General features: G+C 35.2%; 1 protein-coding gene and 1 long non-coding RNA gene across 2 annotated transcripts in view; one reads left to right on the top strand and one right to left on the bottom strand.

The window, feature by feature from the left end:
* Positions 1-1,718: 1,718 nt before the first annotated feature.
* On the top strand, positions 1,719-7,023 carry LOC123654653. The gene is made up of 3 exons (XR_006743260.1): positions 1,719-1,855; positions 1,955-2,062; positions 6,710-7,023. It is a non-coding gene; the product is annotated as an uncharacterized LOC123654653 (long non-coding RNA).
* Positions 7,024-9,874: 2,851 nt separating this feature from the next.
* LOC123654731 (PDZ and LIM domain protein Zasp-like) overlaps positions 9,875-22,296 on the bottom strand; it is a 46,954-nt gene continuing 34,532 nt past the window's right edge. Inside the window, exons 8-15 of the mRNA XM_045590616.1 lie at positions 21,127-21,315; positions 20,525-20,750; positions 19,718-19,919; positions 15,455-17,945; positions 13,693-13,879; positions 13,495-13,615; positions 12,807-12,922; positions 9,875-11,564 (exon numbers count right to left, since the gene is read on the bottom strand). Coding sequence (XP_045446572.1) covers positions 11,487-11,564; positions 12,807-12,922; positions 13,495-13,615; positions 13,693-13,879; positions 15,455-17,945; positions 19,718-19,919; positions 20,525-20,750; positions 21,127-21,315 — 3,610 coding nt within the window. The 3' untranslated portion in view covers positions 9,875-11,486. The remainder of the gene's footprint in view (positions 11,565-12,806; positions 12,923-13,494; positions 13,616-13,692; positions 13,880-15,454; positions 17,946-19,717; positions 19,920-20,524; positions 20,751-21,126; positions 21,316-22,296) is intronic.

The following is a 22,296-nucleotide window of genomic DNA, read 5'->3' as shown; positions in this document are numbered from 1 at the left end:
TATAAGGCTAGTAAAAAGATTTTACATGTTATATCACCCACAAGCTCTAAATGTATAGCCTTGGTGGTGAATCAAATAAAAATTGGTATATACAACTTCACTAACCTACATCCGCGACTTTGGCGACTAGCGCACGTCATCGGGCCGGCGTAATCTACACCGGTTGTCTCAAAGGGATGACCACCTGGGAGGACGCACTCCTGTGGTAAGTAACCCATTAAAGGAGTAACAACCCTGCCATTCATTCGATGACACCGCACACATTTATGATAACAAGCCTTCAATAAATTGCGACCTCCTATAGGCCAATAGTTTTCCCTAATTGAAGCTAACAAACCAACTGGGGCCAGCGTGCATCAATTTTTAATGCTCATAATCAAATAATATTTTCGTAAAATGATGAGTGGACTGTAATAATAATGGGTGCTTTTTATTATAAAGAAAATTAGAATTCTCAAGACGTCCCCCAACACGCATTAAACTATTTTCGTCTATATTAACATTAAATTTTAAGAAAGGACTGCTTTTAGGCAAACTTTGTTCTTTAATCAATAAACTATATTCTGGAAAAGATTCCTTTTGACATTTCAAAATAATTAAATTTAAAGCATCCTTTAATTCATCTTTAGATAAAAACGTAACGTAACTTTAACTGATAATTGTGTTTGCAGGCAAACTAAGAAAAACCGAATTCAATTATATCGACAAGTAATACAAGGTAGGTAGACGAAAGAATTGTCAAGTAAATACGCATTATTAAAGATTACTCGGAAAGTTGTAATCAGATATCCGTGAAATTTAAATGTGATCACATGATAAACATCGGCTTTCGAGTAAACTAAAAATCATTAAAATCGGTACACCCAGTAGAAAGTTATGCGGATGTTCGAGAGTTTCCCTCGATTTCTCTGGGACCCCATCATCAGATCCTGTTTCCTTATCATGGTACCAAACTAATGATATCTCCTTTCCAACAAAAAAAGTATTATCAAAATCGGTTCATAAACGACGGAGTTATCCACGAACGAATAAATATATATATATATATATATGGTGGTATTATATCGCCAGACATTCCGGTTTTTCGGTCGGTCGGTCCTGTGACACAGATGACCAGCCCACTACCACTTCGACTTGCTAATTCTGTAGGCTATGTCGGTTACTTTCGTTTTCTCGCGGATAGTTTCATTTCTAATCCTATATTTGAGAGAAACCCCAAGCATAGCCCGTATTTTCGCAACACCCCCATGTTAAGCGACTTTAAGCTTGTGGACCAGTCTCTTCGTCAGTGTTCAGCCAGCATTTGGCCTAGCTCATCCAACGTCTCCGCAAAGATGACGATAACGTCGGCGAAACGAAGGTGAGAGATGTATTCGCCATTGACGTTGATGCCTCGTTCACCCCGATCCAAAGTCTTAAAGACATCCTCCAGCGCAGTGGTAAACAGTTTTGGTCATATTACATGTCCCTGTCTTACCCCAGGCCAGAGGATAATGGGTCTTGGTCTCTGGTCTTGGATATGAACGATCATCGTCGCCGGGTCGAACATATTTTTATTACAATGTTAGTATTTTTATTAAAATGTAAATATATATTTTACAATTACTTATAAATATGAAATAAAAAAAAAACTATTTTTTCTTTTTCCGTGTTTATAAATGCATTATACATTAATACAATTAACTCAAAATATTTCTTGACGACATTCGAATAGTTGTTGAATGTCAATCAAACAGTCAAAGTCAATTCGACATTTTGTTATGTTTTGACACATTTGAAATTTGAGCTATTTGTTTTAATTTAAAAAGAAAAAAGAAAATAGTTTTATCATGTTAATAAACACTCTTTTTTAAGGGTAATTATAATTAAGATTTGTTACTAAGTTTTTCTGTAGAAAAAATTAGAACAAAATGTCTCAACATAAAACTAAATTATTTAACATTATTTGTAATAGGGGATTTAAAAATTTTGGACATAAAAGACAACCACAATCTCGGTTCACAACGCTTTGGCATGGTTTTCTTACATTCTCATTTATTGGTATGGGAATAGAATGGAAAAGGTAAAGGTATTTTTTAATGCTATTTACTTATAACCTTTACTCATGTAAAACCCTAAATTGAAAACAACTGTACAAAGAAACAATACATTCTTATTGCAATTATAATTCCTTTGCCGTTATTGATTTAAAGTATATAATAATTTCAGTGTTATATAACAATGTAACAATAAAATATAGTGGTAAGCATTTAATAGCAGGTTTACCTGAAAAAAAAAAATAATCAAGTGGGTCCATTCACCTACACAGGAATATTCAAATACTTATTTTGCTATATTGCATACTATTTAATCCTGCAACTCCTTACCCACGTGGATGTTTTAAGTATCTCAGCGAGTCTCATGAGCGAAGCCTTCGCTCCGATGATAGTTTACTTCTTAATTAATTACTTTTACTTCTTAGTTAATTCTAATTCATCCCCACTCCACTACTTTCTATACAAAATCATTTACTGTCCAAGCTCGGCTTTGGAACTCCCTACCTTTGCCCATCAGACGTGCTGAATCCCTTCCAATTTTTAAGGTCTGTAAAACACTATTTCCTTCAATTTTAATCCTTCTATCTAGTCACCTATTATCTCCTGTCCTCTCTTTGAATCTTATCACAATAATTCTGTAACTATATATATGTTTATGTATGTCTATTACAACTTTGTACGTACATCTACTTTATTTTAATTTTTTTTTTACATTATTTATTTGACTAAATTTATTGTATGTGTTTAGATAAAACTGTACACCTAAACCATCTACATATATACCATATGCCTCAACACTAGTTTCACCTGACGAAGGCAAAGACCAATTTTACGACCAACTCACTAAGACGGTACGTGGCGTAAGTTCTAGTGACAGACCTTATATCTTGGGTGACTTTAACGCCCGGGTCGGCCAGGACAACTCTGCTTGGCCCGATTGTATAGGTCCCCACGGCATTGAAAAACTCAACGAGAACGGACAAAGTTTACTTCAGTTCTGCTCGAGCCAATTGCTGTGTGTGACCAATACTTACTTCAGGGGTAAGCCTATGCGTAGGGTGTCCTGAAAGCACCCTCGCTCTGGTCACTGGCACCAGCTAGACCTAGTCCTCACCAGAAGAAAAGACCTCCGTGAAACCATTCACACGCGTACACTCTACAGCGCTGAATGTGACATTGATCATTCCCTAGTGGTAGCACGTGTAACCCTGATCCATAAAAAGATTCATTCGTCCAAACCACCTGGTAGGAAGAAATTAAACCTTCCTAAAACTAGGCATGACGATTTGATTCGTGATTTTGAGGATTTGGTGCGTAAAGAGAGTGAAACTTGGGATGTAAATGCGACCGTCGACGACGAATGGAGTAATGTCAAAACTCTTCTCACGGAAACAGCTGCCAAAGCTTTCTGATATCACAGAACTAAATCTCAAGACTGGTTCACTGAAAATATAGAGCAACTTTCACCCTTGCTTGACTCTAAACGCGACGCTGCTCTTGCTCACCGTCTGAATCTAAAGCAGCTCTTCAGCGTAGCACACGCCACTTTGCGAATGTCTATTGGACCAATATTTGCCACAACATCCAAGCGTGTGCAGAATAAGGAAACTTCAGCGGTGTGTACCCTGGTATAAAACAGGCCATCGGCCCAGTTTCCAAAAAGACAGCTCCCCTTAAAGAATCTGATGGCTCTGTTATAACAGATCGTCACCGTCAAATGGAACGTTGGGTAGAACATTTCACCAGTCTCTATGCGACCCTAGTCCTCGTCATCGGCATCGTACCGGAGGCTGTTCAGAGCATGCCTAAACTGGATACTTGGAGTCAATTAGATGACCTACCTACGATAAGGGAATACCATATTGCTATAAAGCAACTTAAACGCGGTAAGCGTCCTGGTAGTGATGGAACCCAAGCAGAAATACTTAAACTTAAGTGCGTGTCACCTATTCTGCACAATCTGCTGTGTAAGTGCTGGGAAGCGGGGTGCGTGCCTCGGGATATGTGTGATACTATCATCACACTATACAAAGGGAAAGAGGATCGCGGCAATTGCAACTCCTAACGCGGCATTTCCCTTTTGAGCATAGTCGGCAAGCTATTTGGACGCGTAATATTAGAAAAGCTCTAAAAACTTGCAAATCACCTATATCTTGAGGCGCAGTGTGGTTTTCGCCCCCGGGGTTCCACAGTCGATATGATTTTCTCCCTTCGCCAATTACAGAAGTGCAGAGAGCAGAAAACGCCATTGTGCGTGGCGATTGTTGACTTAAGTAAGGCTTTCGATACCGTCAGCAGGGAAGGTCTTTATACTGCACTGAAATGCATTGGGTGTCCACCGAAACTCTTGAGCCTTGTTCAATCCTTTCACTAAGATATGAAGGGCGCTGTAGTTTTTGATGGCCAAACGTCTGATCAGTTCGAAATTCGTAGGGGTGTCCGTCAGGGCTGCGTGTTGGCTCCTACCCTGTTTAGTATATTCTTTTCGATTATTCTAAGAACTGCTTTCGGCGATAGCCAACAGGGTATCCACCTTCATACAAGAGTAGACGGAAAGCTGGTCAACATCTCACTGCTTTAAGCTAAACGAAAGCGTCATGATCTTTTCGTTGACTCTTTGTTATTTGCCGATGATGCAGCTTTTGTGGCAAACTCAGTTCTCGAGCTTCAAACAATCGTGGACAAATTTTCCGAAGCATGCACTTTGTTTTCCATGTCCATAAACCCCAAAAAAACTGTGGTTCTAGCGCAAGGCAGTGCAGAAATACCTGCAATAATGCTGGATAGCACTGCCTTACAAGTGGTTGATAGGTTCTGCTACCTGGGATCGACTGTCTCGAACAATCTCTCTCTAGAAGCAGAGATTAATACTCGCATCGGAAAAGCGGCGACTACGTTCGGGCGGCTCAGTACAAGAGTGTGGAACAACAAATATCTTACCAACAGGACCAAGATGATAGTATTTCAGGCCTGTGTTTTGAGCACGCTCTTGTACGGAGCGGAGACGTGGACGTCATATGCGAAGCAAGAACGCCAAATTAACACTTTTTATATGCGCTGCCTACGGAACATCCTGGGTATAAGTTGCAAAGACAGAGTGACCAACGAGAGGGTTCTACAAATAGCGCGGATGCCCAGTTTAACTGCCATGCTTAAACATCGTCGGCTGCGTTGGTTGGGGCATGTGCACCGGATGGACCCCTCTCGACTTCCGCGGCAGATCATGCTTGGCGCAGTTGCGAATGCAAGGAGTGATGTTGGGAGGCCTTTGCTCCGTTTTAAAGACTGCGTCAAGCCCGATATGGTCGCTTTTAACATAAATCACAACAGCTGGGAAAAATTAGCCGAAAACAGAGACCAATGGCGTAAGAGTGTGAAGGATAGTCAACAACATCAGGATGAAGCCTGGTTTGGACTCTTATCGGACAGGAGAAACAAAAAACACCAAAACGGCGAAATCAATGACACTAGCGCATCTTTTCCTTGTTCGGTGTGCTGTAGAGTCTACCGCTCCCGTATCGGCTTGTACAGCCATCAGAAAAAATGCTCTTCAGATCAGTCCTGGATTTATAAATAGGCCGTATAGGCCGCGGCCTAGGGGCGGCAGATTTCGAAGGCGGGCTTGATTTCAGGAATAAAAGTCAAACACGTCCACTGGTTTCCTAATGGTTTTTTATACTTTCAATAAATCCATATAGAAAGAAACTTATTCCTATCGATCCATTTGTAGTAAAGGAGGCCCATTTACTACAAATGGAAAATTATTATTTTAAAAAGGTATGTATGTACATGGGGCGGCAGAAATAAAGTGTCCTACACTCATAAAAAAATATAAATCCGGCACTGCTTCAGATACCGTTTAAATCGTCTGGAATAGACGTAAAGGCCCATGAATGAATGTGATAATCATAATTTGCAATTTCAATTAGGAATGCAGTATTAAGATAAGGTCTACGAAATATAAAAATTAAACTAATTTTTTTTCTGTTTGATAGAAGGCTCAAAAAATTCTAAAATCAACTAAAATGAGCTGTTCATTTTTAATAAATAATTTGCTGTTTCTTTTTGTTAAAATATAAATAGCAGTATAAAAGTTTTAAATGATATATGGGGCATTCCATCCGAAACGGACAACTAAAAATATTGATTAGGTATTCCGACTTTAGTAATTTTCGAATATTTATTTATTATACCTATATATGCCCTCAATCCACACGTGTAATATTATTATAGTATATTGTATAATTAGCGAGTTATTAGTCATTAAAATTTGAGTAACCACCAGGAATTCCCATACTGTAAGTGCGAATATTAGGTATTTAAATGTTATTTTAAAATAAAAAAGATGAAAAGTGTTTACTTGATGAAATTAAATTTCTACTGGTATTTTTATAAATTTTATATTTTATATTTTTTTAGAGAAAAAAATCCATTTAAATATTTAAATTATTTATTTTAAAGTTGCATCATAATAAAAGTCTCAGTTATAATATTTAGATGATTTACATCTTCTTCAAAATTTAACTTCTAGCAATGGTTACAACAACATCTTATTTTTATGCACTTGATTGACACTCAATGCAAATATGGTACTCCTTACTGTCCACTACTGTAGATTGTTTTAATGCACAAGATACTTTTATTTTAATTTATTATTAAAATGTTTGTTTCAGGATAGCAAGATTCCTTTATGGTGAAAATTCTGAGAATGAAACTCCTCCAATAGAATAAAAAAATATTTTTGTACAGAATAATTAGTGTAAAATGATTATGTCGTCCTAAAATTGATAAAATATATTAAGTTAACACTGTTTTGTATTATATAATTAATATTACTATAGTAGTTACAAGTTTGATCAAACCGGCTTATGATTTTATGAATTGTTATTGTTAACTATTCATGTTAGAAAAATAGATAGGCATACTTACATTTGAAAACAAGGGATTCCTTATAAAATATCTAATTATATATAGCTAAAAATAATAATTTTTATTTTATTTCACAAAACAATTCTCTGAAATACACATAATTTTTTTCTAAACACCTTATATTGATACACATTGAGAGTCAAAGACAGGTTAAAATTAAAAAAAAATATATAACTAGAATTCATTAGGTATTTGAAAGTTTATTTCCATTGTCCTGTAACCAGAAGGCTTGCTTTTCTAGACTGTTATGCTTATTCAGTTTTGGCTGATAGATTTTAAACGTAGCTAGATGATACAAGTCTTAACGTAACTGGACTTAACTTTGGCTTCTTTGGGTAATCGTAATCTCTAGTAATTTTGGTAGTCTGGGTAGAATCTAGGCAAGGCTGAGCATTAGTTTGCTTACTCTGATATAATTTTATACTTTAAAGTTTTTATTTTTGTAAATCTTCAATCACATGATTACGTAATTACTTTAATCGTTCAAAAGACATAAACAGTAAGCTCAGAGACTAACCTATAAAAAAAATCTCATAAAACTTCATAAAATAAAAATGCAGACCAAATTCTGATAGATCTCTTACTCGGTATAAGAATTTGGCCTGTGGTTGTTCTGTCTTGCGAAGTTTCAACAGTGTGTGTTGGAACAAATGTTATGTTTTCTACAATTTTCCAATTTTCTTTATTTTTCATTTCAATTTCATGTCAAAATTTTAAAAAGCACCAGAAATATTTTAAAAAATAATACATTTTGGATTTCATTTGTCCAGCCATTCTCGAGTTTTGTTTGCTTAACACAAAGCTTAACAACACATTTAATGATTAATTTTTTAATGACTTCAAAAAAGCGGTTTACAATTCGACTGTAGGTATATTTTTTTGTGTGTTACTTCATAATTATTACTGGGTGTAACGATTATGCATCGATTATGATGATTCTTATTTTAGTCGAAAGCTGGTGCTTGTCACGTGGTCCCATTTAAATTTGATCGACATCTGACAAGTAGGTAACTACTTTTTGAGTTATCATTAACTAGTGACCCACCCCGGCTGAATGAATGCTGATACTTAATATAAACTATTTGCTCGCATGTATTATACCTACATATAATCTTTCCTCTCGAATCACTATATTTACTAAAGAAAACCGCATCAAAATCCGTTGCTTAGTTTTAAAGATCTAAACATGCAGTCAGCGGGACGACTTTGTTTTATATTTTTCGTCTTATGCCGCTGGATTTAATCCTCGATAGATTTTGACATTGAAGAGTTTTACTTAGGTACATACGTCCTATAATCCGTTTACGGTTTATTGTCAGCTACTCAGCTAAAAACATAATTATTTAAAAACACCTGCACATCTTGTAAGTTGGTCAAAGGCATAATGAGTCTATACTTTTGTAGATAACCAAACAAACGTTCCTCCATACACGAACAAAAAGAACATATTTATCTAGTTACTAGCTTACCGCTAGCGTTGTTTTGCCATAGATGTTATTAATCCTCTTATAACTTAGGGGTATGAAAAATAGATGTTGGTCGATTCTCAGACCTACCCGATATTCACACAAAGTTTCGTAAAAATCGGTCTAGCTGTTTCGGAGGAGTATTGTAACTAACATTGTGACACGAGAATTAAATATAATATAAGATTAAATTCGCACATTCTATTATATTGTTGGCTTTTATATTCTTTTGTAAACAATTACTAATAACCTCAGATTAATAAACACCTTTTGTTTATTAATCTGAGCTAATAACAGACTTGTGTTGACAGTCGAGTCGCTTGCAATAGGTAAAAAATAATTGTTTGCAGACAAACGAAAAAAAAACCGACTTTAATTACATCGACAAGTAATAAACGTAGATCGACGAAAAAATAGTCAAGTAACTACGAGTTATCAAAGATTACTCAAAAAGTAGTTATCAGATCTCGATAAAATTTAAATGTGACCACATGATGAACATCAACTTTTCATTAAATTAAAAATTATCAAAATCGAAACACCCAGTAAAAAGTTATTGCGGATTTTCGAGAGTTTCCCGCGATTTCTCTAGGATCCCATTATCAGATCCTGGTTTCCTTATCATGGTACTAAACTAGGGATATCCCCTTTCTAACAAAAAAAAGAATTATCCAAATCGGTATATCCAGTAGAAAGATAAGCGATATAATACAACGTAGGTCGACGAAAAAAGCGTCAAGTAAAAACGCATTATTAGATATAACTCGAAAAGTAGTTGTTAGATCTCAAATAAATTTAAATGGAACCAATTGACACACACCACCTTTCGATTAAAAAAAAAAATTGTCGAAATCGGTCTAACCCGGTCAAAAGTTCTGATGTAACATACATTAAAAAAAAATACAGTCGAATTGAGAACCTCCTTCTTTTTTGGAAGTCGGTTAAAAACCGACAAATAATACAACGTAAGTAGACGAAAAAATAGTCAAGTAACTACGCGTTATCGAAGATTTTTCAAAATGTTGTACACGATAAACAACAGCTTTCGATTAAATTAAAAATAATTAAAATCGGTACACCCAGTAAAAAGTTATGCGGTATAATACAACGTAGATCGACGAAACAATAGTCAAGTAAAAACGCATTATTAGATATCTCGAAAGTAGTTGCTAGATCTTAAAATAAATTTAAATGGGACCAAATGACACGCACCACCTTTCGATTAATTTTTTTTTTATTATTGAAATCGGTCCACCCAGTCAAGTTCTGAAGTATCATAGGTACATAAAAAAATCAAATCGAATTGAGAACCTTCTCCTTTTTTGGAAGTCGGTTAAAAAGTGCTAACCTGATTATTTATAAAGCTTAAGTCTGTTGTGAATGAAGACCATAGAAATAATAGGACTTGCAGATAATAATAAAATACTTAATAAAACAGCTTTATAAAATAAAATATTTTTATTAAGCTCACATAATTTACTATAGATAGATTACAGATTACAAAATAATATTATTTTAAGAAATAAGTAATACCAAAAATTATTTATTACTCATAAAATATTTAAATTACATTTGTGCAATTTGCACAATGAATTAAATGGACAATGCATACATACTTTTTATATTATCCTCGAGTGTTTAATTAAAATGTAATGTAAGCGTTTTTGTTGGTGCACCAAATATTTGTATGTTGTTAATCAGCTGTTAAAAAATATTAAAGATTATAATTATAAAATATCTATTTAATGTTAGTACCAGTTTACTAAAACATTCCGGAAGCTGTTTACAAAGCCTTAAAATTAAAAATTAGAGCAGTGAAGTATCACATCGTTGCGAGCATTTTATAGAAGTGAAAAGCACCAAATTGTTAATAATTAAAAACTTATATCAAACGATAAAGGCTTTGTTATCTGTCATTATTTACATTTTTTATTTTTGACAAATGGAATAAAATAAACAAGTTTCACTGACCAGTTAAAAATTCTTTGAAATAAACTTGTTGACTAGTTTGTAATACAATAAAATATATCATTATAATAATTATTTTCCATAGTACTTTTGCTTAATGTATTGATAAAATAGGTTATATACAATTAAAAAAAGACACAGGATGGCTGCATGATAATGCATTGGCATTTTGTAGATAGCATTTAATATTACCGAATGTTTTATTTTGACACTGTTTGGTTTAGCTTTTACAAGATCAGACTCTCCATCCGAATTATTAGATAGCAAAGTATCACTCTTATTTTTCTGACTACTGTCCAAAAAGATGTTAGCATTAGATCTGTTGTCGTGTGTGAAGTCGCCCTTACTCTTGTTATCTTGAATTATTTCAGTTTTTATAAGGTGCTCTACCTCAGAACTGAAAGGAGTCGACCTGCCGTAGTCGACTTTAGTGTCTGAAAACGTGTTTAAACTTTCTTGCAAATATCCATCGATTTTAGTTAGTTGCTCAGACACGATTAAATTTGCCAGAGGGCTGTGCCCTCTCTTAGCCGGACTTCTCGTTACACAGTCAATCGTTTCATCTGTATCATCACCAGTAATCACTTTTAAAAGATTTTCCTTACAAAGTGAGTTAACAATTTTGTAACTGTTTAAGTCCTCGTAGTCATCTCTCAGATATTTAACCGGGCTGAACGATTTTGGCATTTGCATCGAAACCCTCTGCGGGAGTGAATCAAAGTCAGAGAGTACGGGTGTAAACTTTACTTTTATAACGTCTTCGTTCGTTATAGTTTCTGTTTTAACGATATCGTCAACGTAATCCTTGTTGCCGTGCCAATCTACGCTTTCAGACGTATTCGGCGAGTCGGTGACATCGTGTCGAGTCGAGCTATGAACTCGGTCGACGGTCACTTTACTCAGTAACTTCCCGTCAGTACTTCTAATGTCAGAAAATAACCCTCCATCGAAGTGGAGAGGCGTTTCTAACTTTCTCGTTCTCTGCGGTGAGGGTGTGTCAGTTGTAATTGATGGAGATATTGAAACGGGACGGAAAGTCGTTGTCGTGTAAACAGTGTCAGAATTGTACATCAGTTGTTGAGGAAATCTAGCGGGCGTGCATCTTGCAGAAAGGTCTTCCTCCCTTTGCGAAGAAACTCTGTCCCTCGAGATTCTTTTTGCACACCTAAAACAAATATAGTGATAAACCGCTAGTTCTTTTATAACCTTATTACAGTAACTTATCACACACAGCATATCATTGTAACAGGACAGTATCATACTAAGTCCAAGATATATATATATAGTATATTAATATATCGTTGGACATTCATCAGTATTCTTATTTAAACTGTTCAAGTTATATGATATTCCATATTATTATCAACATAAACAATAGCATAATAATATATCACAAAAAGAAATGTCCAACAATTTCAATATATTAATAAATACATTCCATGGTGGAAATATTCGTTGAATTTTTTTTTTTTTTTAAATCTTCGTGTCTTCATAAAACTTTTAAAAGAATGAATCCGAAAGTCTGAAATTTCAGAGAATATTTGATCTTTTCAGAGATTTACAGTCTTAAGGACTTATTATTTTAAAAGTCTTATTAAGACTTATGAAGATTTTGTAAGATTTTTTGCAGCTACGAAGACTTTTTAAGATTTTTTAATATTTTTCTAAACAAATATTTCCACCAGAGATTATTTGTATGTGATAACATATGATAAATACAATTTACTAGATACATAAAATAGCCAAAACAATTCTACTATAATGAAACATTACAAACACACTTGCGAAAACACGAGCAGATCTACTAATATAATTATAATCTACTAAAACAGAACCTTCCCGACGTGTCTGGGAGGTTGGTATATGTGTAACTAAAAATAAGAAATATACAAATAGTTATATATGTACATATTGGTGGAACAAACACATTGGTTAATCTGGGAATAACACAATCATATGCAGCAGCGTATGACGAGCGAGTGTGCGCTTAAAATGAAGTCAAATTATTTAAATGATTTATAATATGTCAAATGTCGCTTATTTATTTTGTGTAGCAAATTCCAAAAAAATTATGTATTGTACATTTTTTTATTTATTTATGTAAACAATACAATATGTATATATGTATGTAAAAAATACAATATTCCATGTAGGTATGTTACAATATGGTTTTTAATTTTGTTCCGTGAAATGGAAGAAAGTGAAAGTACCTACTTAAAATGATCGATGCTTCATCAGTGCAAAAACATCACTAACTGCATCCAGTTTTGACTATTTTATGTTCGGTAATGTGAAACTTAAACTCTGAGTAAATTATTTAGTGTTATATTTTTTTTAATCCGTTTTTTCCAAAGTTTGTATAAGTATTGATTGTAAATATGTTTTTAAAAACTCGCATCATACGCACCGTGCAGTTGAAGCACTGACTGTGGTAGTTATTGTTGAGCGCCTCGACCCACCTGTCGCCCGCCTCCACTGGGAAGCCGCATGCGAAACATTTTGTCGTGAACAGCTCGTTCCAGTCTGAAAAACCGTTCAATATTTATGAAAATTAATATCAAGTCATAGTCATCAAGTAAATATTCTTTACACACGCTTGACTTGGGGAGTAGGCTGATGAATGCGTGACGAGAGCATTACGAAAAGTGTGATCGGGGGAGGCGAACGGAAGTTGAGAGGGAGATATAGCTCATATAGCTAAGTTAGTAAAGATATAAAGAGAGAGAGAGAGAGAGAGAGTTACGTTTTGAATATAACTGTACGAACTAAAGAAGTTTTACTTCAAGTTCTGTGGTCTAAACCACACTCGTTTTCATGGCAAATATTATTACCACATGAATTTTTTTTATCTAAAGTGTATTTTTATCATAAAATTAAACTACTTAGAAGTATCAGCTAAATAGCGTACCTAATTAATTGGCTATTTTTAATTTCATTTACCGAAAAATACCTAAATCTTATATAGGACCTAAAAAGTATAAGCAACTGCTTAGAGTTGTCAATTTTTTGTGTTATCTGCAGAAATCACTGTGAAGGTCAGTCGTATAGAGTTGGCAATCAATTTAATTAAAAAAAAAAACAATTGGAAAGGTTACCTGCTTCACAATACGGTAATCCGTCTTCTAGGAAGAATGGGTTGTTTCCAAAAAGTTTTCCACAGTAAACGCAGCTAAAGCATTCCGGATGGAAATGTTTACCAATAGCGTTTAAACAATCCTGAAATTTTTTGCATAGTTACTTTTTCTTTCGTTAGTGCAATGGGTAATATGTGAATTGCTTTACAAAGTACTCACTCCTTTGATCTTGGCATGACATTTATCGCAGGCAGGAGCGATATATTGTTCGAAACAATATTCACAATAAAGCTGACCATTTTCTTCAACAAAGCCAATATCTTGCAACTGACGTCGGCAGGTAGCATTGACGCAGATGAAGTGCTCAGGGCACCAGATACGACCCAAAGCAGTAATAAATGGACCCCTATATATATGTATAAAAAAAAAAAATTATATTGAATCTACGAAACGCAAAGAAGTACATATATGGCTACAAAATAATTTTGTTATCTTAAAAAAATTATTATATTAATAAAAACAACACACGTGCTTTAAGGGCATGCAACTATATCTTACTTTGACTTTATTTCATTTATTTTGAAATAGTGGTTTTTGGTTACCTTGTTATGGCTTTGTCACATTTATGACATATAGGGTATTGTCCTTCAGAAACGTCCACGGAAGTCATTGTACTTAACGGCCGTGCAATAATATGAGAATCTCTTCTGCCATCATCGTTTCTAATGTTTTTCTTTTCTCTGCGTCTTACGACTACTTCTTCTGAACTATCTTTACTATCAACATCATCTGTTCTGTTACAAGTTTCAACTTTTTCACTCAAATTAACAGTTTTATTATTAATATTGTTTTCATTTATAAAATTGGTACCATTTGATTTTGCAGATTTATAAGTATATAAAGTATTATCATATAAGTTGTTTGATGGTTTTTTAACGGCCTCACCTTGGTTCTCTTTCTCATTATTTATATAGTTTTTATTTAAATAATCTTTGTCAGAATTACTGTTATAGTTTTTATCCGAAATTTTACACACTGTATCTTTTGAAATAGATTCATTAAAGGCATCAGGTCTTTCAAATAACTTTTTCTTGCTTAAAGTGTTCGAAAAATTAACTTCAGATTTGGCATCAGGTGTAAATGTGCCTTTAGGAGATAATTTATTTTTAAAGCTGTTAGAGTTGTAATTTTGCTCATGCTTATCTTTATTAGAGTCATCGCTGCTCGAATACCCACCGTTTTGACAGTTTTCGTTGTTGGTTGTTTGCATATCATGAATATTTATATCATTACCTTTTAGACTTGAGTCATTTTTTGTTGCTATATTATTTAGTATATTTGTAATCGGGGAATTATAATTTTTAAATGTTGGAACAGGGGTTGTAGGGAGTGGTGGTGGAATAGGCGTATTAGTATTATTACAATTCAAATTTGTAGAATGCGATTGATTATAAGCATTTCCAATGGGTGAGCTATTTACACTATTTTCTGATAATTTATAATTTCTGTCAAAAGTTTTGTTTATTGGACGCTTTAAAGTATTGTCATTACTACTTTCTGCTGCTGTCACGCTTTCTGTATTAAGGGGATGTTTTGTCACTACTGTATCTTGAATTTTGTCTGCCATTGATTGAATATGATCAGCAGGCTTTATTTTTCTTTGGATTCCAATTTCATATCCGTTTAGTGCCATTTTTGCCATTTTCCTTATGAGACGTTCTTCAGCTGGGCTCTTGAATTCTGTTTTATGTTGACTGCTCACAGATTGTGTTTCATTAACTGTTAGAAAAATAAAACACCAAAATAAACAAACACAACTCAAAGCCTTGTTAATAGTTTTGTTAAAGTAAGAAAGCGTAACTGTTATTTGTAAATAAACATTTTACTTATACAAACAAATTTTAAAGACGTCTAACTAATGTTATTAAATCATGCACCACTCAAAACGAACTTCACACTCCTATTTTTCAACCCAAGTCACCTAATGTTTCCATTGCAGGAGGCACAGAGAGGAACTCGAGACCCAGGTAGAGCAGCTTTGTTTAAGACTCCTCTTCCCCTTTTCGGGGCTGATGATACACCAAAAGCTTTGCCACGAGCGGCAGCTCCTACACTGGAACCTGTCGACGGGGTAGGATCACACACTGGACCTTGGTTAGCACCAGATATAAAAGGAGTTGGTTGATAAACTTCAGTTTGATTACTAGTGATGGCAACGTTTGCGTTAGTAGTATTAAAAGACAAGTTTTGTTGGGATGACATGGTGTCTTGGCTAATGGGGGGTGGATAAACCTGCTTTAAGTTAGAATTAAATGGTTGAACATTTGGTTTAATTTGTGGGCGTATGTTAGAAGATTGTGAAGAGCCTTGTCGAATTTCTATAGTTTTAGCAGATTTTGCACTTTCAAATTCTTCATAAGTTGTTTTTGTTGCTTCTACAATAGTACTACCATGTTCAAAAACATTCTGTGATTCCATTTGCCTTTGACGATAATGTTGATTTCGAACAGCATCTTCTTTAATTTGGGCGTCACCTCTATTGTAAGTTTCAGTGTGATGTTCTAAGTTAGATTGCTGTTCTTCTTTTACAAGCGGTGGTTGTTGTTGAAGCCATTTTTTAACGTTGCTATCTTGTAAATTCATTTCATATTCTTCTTTTTTAGATGATATAAATTTTTCTGAAGACGACTGATTTTGTCTAACATTATGATTTTGCATTGAATCTTTAATGCGAGGGGCTTGTGCTTTTAGGGAATTAGAAGCTGTTACGGGGACAGTTGCTGGAGACGGAGACACTATTTTAGGTGTCGACGAACGACTTGCTTCATCAGTACAAGGTTTGTACATTCGACCTTCAGGAGCAGCATGTTCTACAGTAACTAAATTCATTTGATAGTGAGGTATTATTGGCGGTGGTTTATTTATTAAGCTGGGGGTTGTTGGGCGACTATGAACCGGTGAATTTCTGGACATACTTTGGGCCCCATCAAAATTTTGTTTCACCGGTTTTCTTGCCTGATGTATTTCAGACCTTTGCGACATGGGTATTTCTCCTTGTCCGATTCCCGGATTTGTTACAAGTACTTTGTTTTGTTCAGACGCTAATACGCCCTGTATAGGCATATTTTCCAAATTTTGCTTGTAAGGAGGAATACTTTCTGATCTATGCACACCGGATTTTATTGTTACCTCTGAAGATGATAATGTATTTTGTTTATTTGATTGTATAGCATAGTTTTGACATGTTATCGGCGAAAAGCTTTGCTGTTGATTTTGCAAAGCAGAACTTTTTGTGTCTTTATAAGCAGTTTTACAAACTTCAGAAAATTCTTCGGGTTGTGGTGGTGGAAATGTTTGTTTACTCACTGGTTTAAAAGCAGATGGTTCAGAAGAAATTGGGAACGTGTTAGTATTTTGTCTATTTTCGTGACTAAATTGACTTTGATCAGATTGACTAAAAGTTGAGGAAGTAGTAGTTTGTGTTGGCATTGGATGAATAAGTTCTGAATTTGATATCTGAGCTTGATCTAAAGGTGTCGATATTGGATTTGGTATATTAAATGACAAAGGGCTATACGGTCTATCTGGAGCTATAGTTAATGCATCTATCAAAGATCGTCTTTCTGTTACAGGACCTTTTTGTGTTGTTAGATTATCATCTGCCTTCGAAGGTTTTACTTTAAAAGAAGAAACGGTTTTCACTTTTATATTTGGGGATGGCTTAGACGTGAAAGACGACGAGTTTTCTTTATTTTCTGATTTACTTCCCATTTTCATAGGAGGGTTGTTCTGAGTTGGTAATGGCTTAAAGGTTTTTGATGATAATTCACTTGCTTTATTTCCAGTTTCAGTTGATTTGAAGGATGTTTGTTGTTTAACTTCTGATAACTGTATATTACAACCTTTATTAAACTCTTTTTGATTTGTTATCGTAATGTCCTGCGGTATTCTTTCTGTGACATTAGATACATTAAATTCATTTTTCATTGAAGAAAGTGATTGGTTCTCTTGAGAATCAATCAGTTGTTCAAGACTTTTTTTGGTAATTTGTGCATTAGCATCAAATTTGTCACTGGCTTTATGTTGATATAATGAATAATTTTGACTTTCAGATGTTGCCTGTTCCGAGAAAGACTGAACTGTGCAACTTGACATTTCTTGTATCATTTGAGATTTTTGACTTTGTACTACAAATTCAGATTTAGACGTTGCTTGCGTGGTAGCCATCAATGCTGATTCAAATTTAGTATCTGATGATAGCTCTGTCATTTGTTTAGATGATGAAACATTTTCCTCCGCTGGTTTCATTTTGTTAATGTAATTCAAATTACTATCTGTCATCATAACTAACGAGTCTCGAGCCAAGGTAGAAGGATCGTTGTGAGGTGTATTAGAATTTGAAGTTATTTCTCTATCAGATTCTTCGTCTGGATGATTTGGTGGGGGCCACACAATGCTTTTTAGGTTTTTAGCTACATGGGTATTGATTGTTATTAGCGAAGGGTGTAAATGAAGGGGGGGAAAAAATAAATGAAAATATATATTAGTAATTTCAAAATTATGATTTTAAAAGAAGCTGCGAATACTCGCGAAAACCTTAAAAAAAAGCAAAATTATAGTTAAAGTCCCATAAAGTTCGTAATAAATGCATAAGAACCGACTTAATACGCGTAGAATGCCAAGACAAGTTATTTTTGTAATGACTGGCTGCTCAATTAGCGCATAGATGTTATTTTGATATTTACAATCGGGGGTAGCCGCAAGAAGCGCTATTGCTAATATTATACAATATCTGCCAATTTATAAATTACCTTTAAAAACGGAAACTGGGGCCTCTGTCAAAAATAAAGAAAAGCGCTAGATAAATTAGACTCAAAACCACAATTTTAGATACTTTTGTTTTCAGCCAAAATATATTTTTACTAAGCATTATAACAATTCTATTAATAATAACCATACAATTTATGAATTAAAGTTTTTATAAATATCCCAATATCTATAAATAAATTTAAAACATCAAAGAAAAAAATATCTTACAGACACAATACCAACGCACTAATCAGCTACGTAGCTCGAGAGTGACTAAAGTAATTTTGGCTGAACTTACAGTACCAATAAAATCTCAGAGTGTTCTAGTACTGTCAACGTTTAGATGTATCGAAAGTCTACAATTTTCTAAGTGATTGATTCTCTGCCAAAAGTCATCTTTAATTAGATTACACTGTCGAATAGGAGTATGTGCCAAATAACTTTATTCTAAATATAGTCTAAATAAAGGACTAAATGTAAATGTAGATGAGAAAAGGAAATATAAATGAAAACATCATAATTATGGTGCTCGATATTTCAAGGTCTCAACGAAATTTCCATGTGCAGTATCAAAATAAATTGATTATATATAAATTTAAGATTAAGATATACGAGATATAGATTAAGGTACTAGTTTCAAAAATATGTATATTTTACGCATTGCATAGTAAAGCTATGCCAATTTTATAAAATTGTAGGAAATAGGTTGTTTATTTTGTTTACAATCTGGTGCAGGTCCATTTCTTGAAGTTCTAATAGCCCAAGTGCCCCCGAGGGCCAGACCTTCGTCAATATAAAAGCTGAAAGTTCCTCAGCACATGCTTCAAACACAGGTAGAAGCAATGGCCAAATATGAAGTTTCACTTATAGTGGCTTTGGCAGATACCAAGTAACCAAGGCCTTCAGATACGAAAAATAAACATCAATCTCAAAACACTTTAAAAAATCCCATTTTATCATACCATAGGAGGCCAATGGCCTATTACAAAAAAACTTATTTTTAGTCACCATTCGGGTCTAATTTAATATACTACAGCAAATATATAACTATGTGAACTTGTTTGAGGTCGTTAGAGGTCGTCCATTGAACACGTGCGGGGTCGTTCGGAAAAAAAACACGCAAAATTACACGGAGCGGGCTGTAATGCGATATCACGTGTATTTATTTTTCGTTGAACTTGAATCACGATGCTTAATTTTTCAAAATATGTTCACATTATAAATACCTGTATTTAAAGATAATATTCTGAAAATTTTAATATAATTTTTCAATATAATTCACAAAAAATAGATGTGATTTTTAGGTACTTAGTCTAAAAGCTCACTACATATCACCAAGTAGGGATAGAGGGTTAAAAAGTTACTAAAAAACATCACTCGATTAATGGACGACCCCTTAAGTAAAGTAGTTAAATAGCAAAGGTAACACGCTTACTGGGAGCGAAGGGCGTAGCGGCGGGTGCGGGCGTGTGCGCGTGCGCGAGTGTGTGCGCGGGCGCGTGTGTGTGCGCGGGCGCGAGAGTGTGCGCGGGCCGCGCGGGCGACAGCGGCGCCGAGCGCGGGGACAGCGACGCCGGCGAGTACGCCGACCCGACGGACGAGCCGAACGGCTTCGGGCCCGACGCCGTGCTGGATGGCTGCACGGAAATTTCAAAGTCTCATTTCTTGAGACAAAGGTATCAAATAATATCTTCTATACAGTAGTATCATCTCTATCACATCTAGTATGTAATATTTAAAAAATATTAATAATTTTTTTTTTTCAAACACTTCGTGCAGCCTTCGAGTATTTTTATACGTTGTTAGCTAACTTATTTCATACCTTTGTTTAATTTCTTTAGACAAAGTTATGAAGTAATATTAGATACTCCTTTATAATTTTATATTCTGCTCTATAAGCTAGTACCTAATAAAAAATATATTAATTACTTTCTAAATTAGATACTAGCTGATCTGACGTGTTTTGTCTGATGATCTGTCTGTCTGAATACATATATATTTATTTAATATTTATGTATTATTTTCTCAATTTTTCATTCGAAAAAAGTTTTCTAGAAATATATTTTTTTATACCCAAACGCCTGCAACAATGGAAGCATCGTAAGCGTGCTGCCGACCCGACCCCCAATCCTAACCAAGAGCTCTGACTACCTTACTATAGGAACACATCACTACTTGAGCGTAGTGTGATCAGGTGTGACCTTCATTAATTTTGAAAGTACTGGATACCTTCAACAAATTATCCTAATCGGTTCCACCGTTTTCGACTTTTGTGCTTAACAAACACAATTGGGTATTCGTTTTTATTAATACAGAAGATTAATACCTTAACTGGTGTTAGAAAACGTTTGTCTAAATAATTGAAAGGGATACTTACGCTAAACATCGAATTTGAGCCATTGGTGTAGTTGTTTGTCGAAAGCGGAGGTAACGGAGTCGAATAAGCGTTTGCTGGGATTCGGCCGCCACTAAATTATTATAAATTGACTGATTAATAGATGAAAGATCACAAAAAGATGGACAGATTTCAGGTGGACTGGTTTTTTTTATTCGACGGGGTGACAAACAAGCGTACGGCCCATCTGATGGTAAGCGTGGCCTATGGATGTCTGCAACACCAGAAGGATCGCAAGCGCATTGCCAACTCTCAACCCTCCCCAGGAGCTCTGCCCACCTTACTCACCACAGGAACAAATAACTACTTGAGATCAGTGTTATTCAGCTGTGACCTTTTGTAAGGTTCAGATATTTTCTCAATTAATTTAACGTTTTTTGGCGAAGTATGGATCAGTAATCGCCTGGTTGGTAGGAATTAGTCTCTCATCGAGTAGTTGGAGTACTTACGGCGGAACGGTGACGGGCTCGAGGTTGGCAGCGGGCGGGTTCTGACGCGCGACAAGCTTGGCGTGAATGTCGCAGTACAGCTTGCCGTTGATGTTGTAGTAGCCCTGGTTCTTGAGCGACGAGCCGCACGTCGAGCACTTGAAGCACTCCACGTGCATGTTCTTGTCTTTGATGCGTACGAATACGCCACTGTGCGTATAAATGTTATGTCAATGAGTATTTGTAGTTATATCAAGTGACTTGTTCCATTTCATGTAAATTTTTCAATTAGGAGTGGTTGACCAATTCTAGAACTGTCTGGACTAACGTAAAATACTCATAACTATTCTGAGTACGATTTTTATAAAAAAGCGAAATGGTATCACTAAATTTTCGGTAATTTATTCGTACAAAACGAACCGGTTGTAATCTACAATATTAGATTTAGTTACACTGACTGCAAGAGCATGTTTTATGTACCTATGACATACTGCCGTTTCTGTTATTTTTTTCTTATCTCAACTATGTTTTATTAAAATGTTCTTACTATGTTAAGAGTTATTGATCTAACGCTACGACGATAACTATGATACTATACTAATCTTTACATAGACATGCTTACCAAAATTCTGCTAACAATAAAGTGCCTTTCTAAGAATATAACAAAGTGTAACATGCTAAATAAAATTTTAAACATATTTGTGAATTTATTACATCAATGAGTTAATTCTAGATTCGGATGAAATTTATTAATCGATGAAATATGATGAAGTCCAGATATCGAAACGCATAAAAATGGAGCGATATCTGCACTAAAACGATTATTAGTCACGGTACCATTCGATACAATTTCAATATTCACATAAATTGACACGCTCGCCAAGAGCGACGTCGTCAGCGATGGGACCGCAACACACAACGTGACTACACAACTACGGCATTAGAATGAGTGCACAAGTCGACACGGTCGCAAACACGTCAGGCGATCCCAGGCGCGCCTTACTCGATGAGGGCGCGGCACTCGCAGCACAGCGGCGAGTCGGCGGGCGGCGGGGCGCGCAGCTCGCCGCGCCGCGCCTGCGCGCGCGCCACCGGCCACGCTACTATTTCACACATTTACGATCAACAGTTACCTCACAGACTCTATCACTTAAACCCTCCTACGGGAGCTAATGTTATCAATCCGAAAAT

The sequence above is a fragment of the Melitaea cinxia genome, chromosome 6 (assembly GCF_905220565.1).
Source record: "Melitaea cinxia chromosome 6, ilMelCinx1.1, whole genome shotgun sequence".
NCBI lineage: Eukaryota > Metazoa > Arthropoda > Insecta > Lepidoptera > Nymphalidae > Melitaea > Melitaea cinxia.
This window is presented reverse-complemented; position numbering and strand designations above follow the sequence as displayed.